This window comes from Narcine bancroftii, chromosome 1 (assembly GCF_036971445.1).
Source record: "Narcine bancroftii isolate sNarBan1 chromosome 1, sNarBan1.hap1, whole genome shotgun sequence".
NCBI lineage: Eukaryota > Metazoa > Chordata > Chondrichthyes > Torpediniformes > Narcinidae > Narcine > Narcine bancroftii.
The window spans coordinates 24,446,910-24,458,042 of NC_091469.1; the positions used below are offsets into that span (position 1 = coordinate 24,446,910).

Genomic DNA, 11,133 nt, shown 5'->3' on the forward strand with positions numbered 1-11,133 from the left:
GCAGAATCTATCTGTTGCCATGACTATCACTCTACCTAACTTCACCCATTCTGAGGTTCAGAGCCGACCACAATGTTATTGGTCTGGGTGCTGCCTTGCCCAGGTAGGTCATCCCCCTCAGCAATATCCAAAGGAGTATACTTGTTGCTGAGGGGAACTGCCACAGGGAACCCTAAACTGCCTGCCAATGTTCCCTCTTATTTTTAGTAGTCAGTGTGTACAAATTTTTTTCATGTGACCAAAGTATGTGCGCACAAACGCTTGTACAAATGTTAACATAAAATTTTTTTAAGATAATTTTGGCATAGCCCATCTCCCATGGTTAATAAAATGAATTGGCATGTTTTAATAGAATACAAGTATGATTGCATTCTACGAAGTAACATATTTAGTTAAGATTTTATTCTATATTATCAGTAAGTATAAATACTAATTACTACATTATTTTCAGTAACTAATCTTTGGCGCGCACATTCATTTCCTTAGTGCGCTGGTTGCAAAATGGGCGCGCGCATGCACACGTGTTCTTGCTACCATCCTCCTGCATGTGATTGCATCCCTGTAACTCTTGTCCATCACCTCCTCTACCTTCTGAATGATCCGGAGTTCATTCATCTCCAGCTCCAATTCCCTTACACAGTCTGTTAGGAGCTGCAATTGGATGCACTTCCTGCAGATTAAGTAAGCAGGAATACTGTTGGCTTCCATGACTATCCACATACTTCAAAAAGAGCGTGTCCCTACCCTGGATGCCATTCCCACTGCCAATGAAAGAGAAAAGAGAAAAACCTGTCCTTGCCTTGCCTTAACCTCCACCTCAGCCTCTGATTGCCAAAGCCTCAGATTCCCACTCCAACACTGGCTGTTCTTCAATAGTGTGATGGGCCTAGAGGACCCAGCAGCAACAGAAATTCACCAAGACAAATGGTTACTTAAACAAAAGTTGCTTTTAAATTTCTTTAAACATAAAAACCGGATCAAACTTTAACTTATTACTATGAACTTAACCCCCTTCTAATTCTAAGTGCGCGTGTATGTAATGTGTGTATAAGTTCAGAAAAGTTATTTGATTCACAGTCCAATCTCACTCCTCCAAGTTCACCGGTATCAGGCAATTCTTATACTGTGCACTGAATTTAACAGTTATGAATCTTCACCAGACTTTGGTGCTTGAAAGATAAATGGTTACCACTCAGGAAGGTTCTTGTTGGTTTTCAGAGAGAGATTGGACACACACAACCTGGTTCCTTCCAATCAGCCACTTCACTGTCTTGCCGAAGAAACTTTCCCCATCAGAGTTTTCCAGATGTTAACCTCTTTCTTTCAGGTCACTACAGGGTTCCTTCCCTTATCTCAGGCAAAACATTATACCGCCAGCCATCTCCTCTTGTATGGACCACAAGGGCTTTGAACAGGATGAACTCAGAACTCACTATCTGTCTTCAAAATGGGGTTTCAAACAACGTTCCTAAAGCCACTGCAGAAAACCAGCAGTCTCTCTCTCATCTCCATTACACTTAAAGAAAAACCTGTTTGACTCTCTCTGCTTGCAAAACCACATGACTGTCCTAAAACAGCACTCCACCAAACCACCAAACCAGCCCACTCCGCCACACCAGCGCACTCCGCCACACCAGCGCACTCCGCCACACCAGCGCACTCCGCCACACCAGCGCACTCCACCAAAACAGCTTGCTGACTCCCAAAATCAATTAATGAGAGATCTTTTCAGTTTCCTGAGATGGGGCCTTCCATTTGCACCTCTTGTGAAAAACTTCAGCACAGGAGTCTATTGTCTTTGCAGACTTGTAGGCACCCACCTTATGCATAACTCTTGTATTTTAAAATGAGATTTGTTTTGAAGTGTTTGTATCTATTTGTGACCTATCTAAAACTCCACAATCTATCTTCTAAAAACATATCTATACATAATATAAAATGTAACATAATCTGTCACAATAAGCCACTCCACTGGAGGTTACCTTCCTTTTAGTGGCTCTAGCTAATTGGCCAATAAAGAAATTTAAACAAGCACCAATGTCTCCAACTGCTTTTTAAACGCTCCTCCTCTGGTTTGGTTCACGGTCCCCCTCTCACAGTCCCCAATGAAATTTAAACAAATACGTGCCTCTTTTTAAATGCTCCTTCTCTTGTTCATAGTCCCGTTCTTACAGTCCTTGATGAGGAATGGAGGATCCTATGTAGGGTGAACCCACACATATCAGAACCAGATAACACATCTGGTCATGTGCTGAAGGATTGTGTAGCCCAGTTGGCGGAGGTCATCCTCGTGCCCAAGAGAATGACAGTAACTAGACCAAATGACTACTGTCTAGTGGCACTGACCACTACAATCATGAAATGCTTTGAGTGATTAGTTATGGAATGCATCAAATCACACCTTCCAGTGACATTGGACCAGTCCCAGTTTGCTTATCTTCCAAACCAGTCCACCGACGATGCTATCACATTAACCCTCCACTCTGTCCTAGCCTACATAGGGAATAATGCCTCATACTTCAGGCTGTTGTTCATTGACTTCAGCTTGGTGTTCGACACGATCATTCCTCAGAGGCTGGTGATAAACTGTCCTCTCTGGTTTTACGGAGTCCAGAGGACCCCAAAACCAGCAGCAATAGATATGCCCCACAACACAGAGTTACTTAAACAAAAGTAGTTTTTAATTATAATTGAACAAGAAAACAGAATTAAACTTTAACTTATTACTTAACCTACTTACTTAACCTAACTACTTAATACTAAGCGCAGGTGTGTGTAATGCATATTTAAGATTAGAAAAGTTCTTTGGATCACAGTCCAATCTCACTGGTTGCAGGCAATTCTTGTACTGTACACAGAAGTTAGGTGCTTAACAGGCAAATGGTTACCACTCAGGAGGGTTCTTGCTGGTCTTCAGACAGAGATTCCTTTACCAGGACATCCGCAACTGATTCCTTCTCAATCAGTCTTGCTGACGAAACTTGCCCCCTTCAGGGTTCTCCAGATGATCCTCTTTCTTTCAGGTCACCTTTCACACTGCCAGTCTTCTCCTTTGACCAGACAGCCTTCCAAAGTTTGCCAGCTTTGTCCTTCTGGAAATAATTTCTGTGACTCCTCTATCTGTTTCACACCCTCCCTCTCTCCCAGAGTTCACCTCACATGCTCTCCCAGTCAAGGTGCTGTTGATACTTTGTTGCCTTCTGCAAAAAGCATTCTGCAAAAGTCCGGCAAATATTCTGTGTTTTAAAATGTGTGTTCAAGCTTCTCTAACAATTCCTCCCAAACCACCTCTAAATACTCTGTCATACTGGGACTCAAACCCCCCCCCAACTGAATTCTGGAATTCTTGACCAAAAGACCACAGTAAGTTGGTAGCAAAATCTCAACCCCCATCACACTGAGCCATGGCACATCTCAAGGCTGTATGGTCATCATGCAGCAGTACCTACACTTCCTAAGGAGGTTGAGAAGGGCAAGGCTACCATCCAATTTTAACAACTTTTTACAGGACCACAATTAAGAATGTCCTGTCTGGCTGCATCATTGTGTGGTCGGGTAGCTGCAAAGCATCAGATCGGAAGTCAATACAGAGAATCATCAAACGGATGAGAAGATCATTGGAATCTCCCTTTCCCCTACTGATGATATCTACTGAGCGTCTTGTTTAAATAGGGCTCAAATAATTATAGAAGATCCTTTCCATCCAGCATCTATGATCCACCACCATCAAGGAGGAGGTGTAGGAGCATCAAAATTAGAACTGTGAAGGTGGGAAATAGCTTCATTCTGCAGGCTGTGAGATTGATGAACAGTATCCTTTAACAGAGTAAATCATTCTAAAATAGTTATATATGTTTACTTTAAATTGTTATCTTTATGTCTATATTATGTACTGTGTATTGTGCACATAAGTTTCTGTACCCTGGTCTGGAGAAATACTGCTTCGTCAGGTTGTATGTGTTCCATAAGACAATAATGAACTATTCTCACAGGTGGCAAGTGGTGCTTTCCTAGTTTGAAGTCTTATTTGATACTATAATTTTATTTGTGTAACTTTGTTCTCCATTTAGAATTAGCACAGAATTTGACCATTTGATCAAATTAGTCTATGCTAATTCTTAAACTACATATTGTTTTCATTTTGGATTGTAGCAACAATACAGGGAGCTGGATGCCAAAAAGCACAAACTCTTGAACACTTGTAAGGAACATATGAAAGAAGCTAGGCGGATATGTGACTTGGATCCAAATGAAAATGATATCCCTCCAGAACTGATGACAGTAAGCAAATATTTATTGCCCAATTATATTGTTGCAGGCACCATGAAAAAGCTTAACTCTGGCATGCCATCTATCTGAAGTGGTAATTTTATGAATATATCTGTCATTAGCTATATTTATTAGACTCACACAATCAAGTATCAGCTGTATGGTCACTGATGAGAATGAAGTACAATTCATTGATGATTGAGAATGCAAAAGAAATAAAGAATGGATTAATTTTGGGTGAAACTGGTTGAACTGACTCAGCATACAGTTTAAGAATGTGATTTATGAAAATAGGAAAATACATCTTTGTCTCTCAACTGATATCAAAAGATGTGCTGGTTTCAGAAGCACTATGTAGATTGTATGGGGTAGCTGAAGTTTATGCCTTTTATTACTCTTGGTGACTGAAGGGCATTCTGTACAATTAATTGATGCCTGAGCATGAAGTTTATAGCTTTTTGTTATTCTTGTATGTACTCAAGATTAAGCCTGTTGAGCAACTGTCCTGTCCTTTCTTTGAACAACTATATCAAACTGTTACTAAAAATTGATCTGTTAGTAAATTGCCTATAATTCAATGAGCTATTTAAATTGTCTAAGACATTAGTTTGTTTTGTTCTCTTTCTTTGCCTAGGCATTTCAAAGTTTACCCAATACACTGGATGAAATAGATGCTTGTCTTAATGAGGAGAAGACGAGAGCATCGTGTTTTACGGGGTTGAATTTTTCAGTGAGAACAACCTTTTTATCATTTACAGTTTTGAGGTTTTAATAAATAAGTTGAGATAGGCACATTGGAAGCAATGTAATAACTTTGGGTCTTTACTGAATTTGTATATAGTCTATTCAATTCTATTTGCCATGAAAGAAGGAACAGATTGCAGTAATAAATTTCAAACCATTCAAATTTCACAACTGGAAAGAAATGCAATGATTTCACACTTTTCATGACTTCTGGATTTTCCAAAGACCTCCTAAGTACGGTACTTTATTGGCCTAAACAAGATCTGGTGTTTCTGCCATTTTCCGTCAGGTGAGCAGGTTCTTTGAAGAGCAAAACATGGGGGAAACTTGGATTAAGATGAAAATTAAAATAGCAGGAAAACAAAAAAATCCAGGGGTCATGTTTGCAGAGTAACTGATTATCTGATCTCTCTAATATAGAGCAGAGCTTGGAGTAAAGATCCTTGAAATGGGATTTGCTGGACAACAGCATATAAATGTCAAATTATGCGTCAAAAGGAAAAACATGAAGTAAACAATTTTCCTCAGTGATTGAGATCTGGAATGCTCTGCTTAAGATTGTTAGTGACAGAGTCCATCTTGACTTTGTAAAACAAACTGGGTAGATACCAGGAAAAATAATTTGCAGGGCTATGGAAAAAGACTGAGGCAATTGGTCTCTAAAACAGGTTAGGAGCTTTTAAAATTAGATGGTATCGGTTTAAAGAGGGGCAAGATTTAAAGGAATCTTGAGAGGGTGATGGAAATATTGGAACAAACTGCCAGAGGATGTGGTAGAGGCAGGTTCAATGACATTTGGATAGGTACATGGAAGGTAAAGTTGTAAGTCACATGGGTCAAATGTAGGGGAATGGGATTAGCGTAGATTGGCACTTTAGTCAGTATACACAAGTTGGGGCGAAAGGATCGTTTTCCTGCTGTGTAACTATGAATCAGACTCAATGAAATTGCTCTCATGTTGCCATAAACTTGATGGTTTCCTTTGCAAGTGACCTTATGAGACTATAATTGTGGATAGCCAATTAAGTATTGTAAATTGCAAGTGCTTCAGTGAGATTGTCATTTCTCCAGGAAGGAATGTTTGTAACACTAGGAAATGGGAGTGGAGGTGAAAGGGAAGCTTCTTGTCTACTTGCTTGGGAAAGTGTTTTGGGTGAGTCGCAGGGAAATTAGTTTATGTAAAACCAGCCCTAACAAATTGCACTAAAATAATTATCCACAATAGATTAGCTCCACTTAATTAAAGTTTGTCATTCAATTGAATGTGCTATAATTACATTTACAATGAAATAGGGAATAAATATTGCTAAATATATTTGTCAGCCAGGAGGGTATCTGCTACATTATAACTCTGTGGGAAATACTTGCCAAAAGCTCTTAACGGATCTGGGAAGAATACCAAGATGTGCTGAATGGAATAATCTTTTGACAGTAACATGCATTGATCTTTCTGAATTGATGAGCTCTACGAAATATTGATTTTCTTAGGTTGTGGATGAATACAAGAGGAGGAAACAAGAAATAGAAAATTTGTCTGATGATCTAAATAGGAAGAAGAGTGAAATGGAAAATTATAAGCTGAATATCTTACAGGTCATTGGAGCAATACGTTCTTTGAAAACTAACTTTGACTTGAATTTTACAAATGTTCAGTGTGAGACTGCCTTTTTTAAACATATCCCCTCTCTGTAGGTAAAAGAAAGATGGTTAAATCCATTGAAACAACTGATAGAACAAATTAACAAGAAATTTAGTGAGTATTTCTGCTCTATGCAGTGTGCAGGTGAAGTTGACCTCCACACAGACAATGAGGTAAGACCTTTTCCACTGTATTCTGAGATTGACATGCCAGTAATCCAAAGTATTACTTGTATAGAGCTTCAACCATCAAGTGAGCTTCACCTCAGATGTTATTGACAAGATTCATAGAATTAACTGGAATTGCAATGTCCTAAGAAGCTTTTAACTTTCTTGTCATCAGTCGTTTATGTTGGAGTTGGAAAACTATTTCCTGAATATACAATTGTCTATTTTAATATTGCACATCTGTGACTTGCTGATGAAATGTGGCATAGCAGAAGACATTGCTTGAACACCCTCTGGTAAATCTATTTGCATGGCTTTCCTTTCATGGTAGATACTGACAAACATTGGCCCAAATCATGGACAATAGCCATGCTTTGAGTATACTCCTCACTAGACCTGTGGTTGCATGTATCTGTTCAACTAAGGCTCACACACCCACAGCAAATCTGTCAAGTAAATGGACTGTGAGAAGTGACTAGGTCTCAGGAACATGAGGGCCTTCTTGTGAACTGCTCTGATATACTTCAAAGAGGCCCTCTCAGCAGAAATATTTAGAAACAGTTGAAATATATATAATTTTTTAATTAAAATAATTTATAATTTAACTATAAACCAATTCCTTAAAATTCATTACACTGAAATACAGTAAAACCCCTGGTGTCTGGAGTTCAAGCAGCCAGCAACCTCAAGCAACTGGCAAAAAAAAAGAATAAAATGATAGGTTTAAAATTGTAAATGTTCTCTGATGTAACACAAGCCTTTGGTGAACCTTCAGTGCCTTGGTCGTGCTTTGCTCATTGCAGCTGTTTGAATAAAGTTGTGTGAAACAGCAATGGCATCGCGTGGGATGAACAGCCCGTCGATGACTCTTAAACTGTCTCTTTATCCCTGCTTAGCAAGAGTCACCTCAGTCAGAGGCTTTATCTGAAAACTTGGTTGGTGGGGGGGTGGGGGGGGGTAATTATTTATAGTGTTATTGCTCATCTTTTGGGCAGTTCCATGGAGGGGGAGGAACCTGAAGATGCAACGGCAGTTAAATGGTTTCAAATAATGTGACTGAAAATAAAGTAAAATGCCTTAAAGTTTATCTATTCATGCAAGTGAAGTTTGTTCAGTGCAAGTACAGTGTAGTATTTTTGTATTTTGTCTTTTAACTGTTTATTCTTAATGCAGGTATATTTATAGGTATTGTAAGAGCAAGTCTCCAGCAACTGGAAAATGCACTTATCTGCAAATCCCCTTAGGTGCTGGATACCAGGGGTTTAAATGTATTTATGATAAATTTACACTATGTAAAAATGTAAAATTGTTCTAAAAAATTCACATTTTAGATACTGTAATTGGCAAAATGAAATTTTTGTATACAGTTTATTTTCTTTGAAATACAAGGATAAAAACAAAATTTGTAACTTTTTTTAATATCCTCTGATTGCCAAAGAAACTAATGAGTCTGCACTAGATTCAATCCTGTTGTAAAGCTGAGAGCCAGATGCAAAAGTGCACCTGGGTTCTCAACTCAGTGTGATACAACTGCTTCAGTACTTGCAGCAGTGCTGGCATCTGACCTCCACTGTGTTCAGTACTTTCCCACTGCACTTTGTTGACTCACAGGCGAGACATTAACAACAGTTCAGCCTTTTACATCTGTGGATGTTGCTGAAGCTTCACTCCAGTCATTCCTGCTGCATTTCTTTTCTGCTTGAACAAACAGTACTTTTGTATTTATGGACATAAAGATCCTTTTTGTGAACTTACCCAATGTTTTCAATTGCTACAGAGCTGAACAGGAAAAGTACTTGAACAGTTGACAGCAATATTTCATTCTCACAGTCCTTACTTATTGGTTGCAAAGATAAAATTTTAAAGGGTGGTGTTCAACCATTTTTCACCACTAACCACCTTGAGTATTCCTTTATATTCACAGACCACCAGTGGGGGCTTGTGAGCTCAAGCCCATTCTTAAACTAATGATTGGATTTTCAAATGCTTTGAATATTTTTGTTTGTTTTGTTTCAAATTTACAACCTAATTTTACATAACACACATTATTTGAGTAATATTTGTTTTCTCCATGTTCTTCACACTACCTACAACAAACCCATGGTCTGTGGACTCCAGATTGAGAAATGTTGCCTTTAAGCAATAAGATGAGGTGCTGACAAAAAAAAATCTAACTTATCAAATAGACAAGGAAGGAGGCCAAATAGAACCTGCTCCAATAATAGGCAAGATTGTGGCTTGTCCTTTAACTCAAGTTCACATTACTGGCCATTTACTTATCCCACAATTTCCCTTCTAAATCTAAGTCTTGAATACACCCAACAATCCCTGCGACAGAAATTCCAAACCTTTACAATCCCTCTCCCAGACTGAGGAAACTGCATCTCAACATCCTCCAAATTATGTACATCTCAATCAGAGCACTTCTCTTCATTCTGAATGCCAGTGAATGGAGAGGGATCATAAACTCTCAAAGACAGGCTGAACTTTCATTTCTATGTATACTCTTTTTCCCGCAGGAGGAGTATGATAAGTATGGTATCCGAATTCGAGTGAAGTTTCGCAGCAATACCCAGCTGCATGAGCTCACCCAACATCACCAGAGTGGTGGGGAGCGAAGCGTTTCTACAATGCTGTATCTAATGGCGCTACAAGAATTAAATAGATGTCCCTTTCGTGTTGTAGATGAAATAAATCAGGTACTTCTATCATTGCAACTTTTATTTCTACTTTCTTTCCTTGAAGTAAAATTATTTTTAACGATGAAGAGTGTTTATGAGCCTTTTGGACAGACAAATGAATATGCAGGGGATAGATAGCTATATATAATGTGCAAGCAACAAAGTTTTAGTTTAATTTGGGCATCACATTTCTCTCTCTTTCACACACACACACACACACACACACTCCTACCTTATACACACACCCCTACCTTGTATAAACAAACACCAATACACATCTATACACACACCTACACCTAAAGGACCTTCCCCTTTACTGTACTCTTCTATGTTCAAGTTAGAGTGCCAAAATAATTTTGTTAAACAGCAGGCTATTCAGCTCTGTGATGCAAGTTTAATGTTCTTAATTTCTGGCTAGGATAACTTGGTTGCTTTTCTTCAGAGTAGTTCTGTAAGAACTTTTGCTTCCAATAAAGATCACTTGCAGAGCCTTGGTTTAATGTCACATCAAAAAGATGTACCTCCAAGCTGGTCAAACTGTTTGCTTCTCTCTCAGTTCTGCAAGGAGTGAGATATTGTGTGCTAAAACCTCTGGAGTGACACGATTGACACAGTGGAAGCATTTCTCAAGTAATTGTCTAGATTTGAATGAATAAAGTGTCCTGACAATAAGAACTGGAAACAATGTGGCAGAAAGGCTGACTTTTTAATTTTAATAATTTCAGGGAATGGATCCCACCAATGAGAGGAGGGTGTTTGAAATGGTGGTACGCGCTGCTTGCAAGGAAAAAACATCTCAATATTTCTTCATCACACCCAAGGTACATTGGCTGAAGTTGTCTTTAAATCCCAAATAGAACATTTACACAGCTTGTGTGATTAGCAAGAATAGAATCTTGCACCGGGAATTTTAAATTGTTGCAATAATGAGAGGAATGTTTTAACACTGCTACCTGAGCAAACATTCCAAAGCATAAAATGATAGATGAATGGTATTTGGTGGAGTTTAACAAGTGTGAGAAGGAATAACAATGTAATATACTTTCAATCTCCTTTGGTAAAACTGATAAAAATGCAATGCTGGAGAAACTCAGCAGGTCAAACAGTGTCCTTTATATAGCAAAGGTAGAGATACATAACTGGCGTTTCACGCTTGAGTCCTTCATCAAGGTATGATGATGGGCTCAAGCCCAAAACGTAGATTGTGACAGAATATAGATTTGTTTTTGGGAGATAAATTGGGACAGGTTTTAGTGTAGGTCACATATAAACACTTTAAAACAAATTTTATTTGAAATACTGGAGCTCTGCCCATGCTAGACATGTTGGGGCCAACAGTCTTTGCAGAAGCTTTGGAGATTTCCCAAAAGACTCCACTAATGGAAGAGCTTGTCGCAGCCACATATCGTCTCGAAGGGAGCTTGCTGTTTTAAGAGGATCATGTGGTTTTGCAAGTAGAGAATCAAACAGGGTTTTTCTCAGAGAGAGAGAAATACACACAGATCAGTTCTAGAGTGTTACAGCCAGCAAAAGCAGCTGGGACTGGAACAGGATAGGCTGGCAAGCTTGTGGAAAACCCCATTTGCAAGACGGGTTGTGAGTTCTTAGTTCAGCCTGGTCAAAGCCCTTGTGG

At 38.9% G+C, this 11,133-nt stretch overlaps 2 protein-coding genes across 9 annotated transcripts in view; one reads left to right on the forward strand and one right to left on the reverse strand.

The window, feature by feature from the left end:
• smc5 (structural maintenance of chromosomes 5) overlaps positions 1–11,133 on the forward strand; it is a 121,857-nt gene that overhangs the window by 106,714 nt on the left and 4,010 nt on the right. For all 3 annotated transcript variants that reach the window (XM_069922513.1, XM_069922522.1, XM_069922503.1), the window contains exons 18-23: positions 4,153–4,281; positions 4,904–4,999; positions 6,502–6,606; positions 6,706–6,825; positions 9,339–9,518; positions 10,226–10,321. In XM_069922513.1, the coding sequence (XP_069778614.1) occupies positions 4,153–4,281; positions 4,904–4,999; positions 6,502–6,606; positions 6,706–6,825; positions 9,339–9,518; positions 10,226–10,321 (726 nt within the window). The remainder of the gene's footprint in view (positions 1–4,152; positions 4,282–4,903; positions 5,000–6,501; positions 6,607–6,705; positions 6,826–9,338; positions 9,519–10,225; positions 10,322–11,133) is intronic.
• Positions 1–11,133, reverse strand: part of klf9 (Kruppel like factor 9) — an 86,574-nt gene that overhangs the window by 55,653 nt on the left and 19,788 nt on the right. The gene's annotated exons all lie outside the window — the stretch shown is intronic.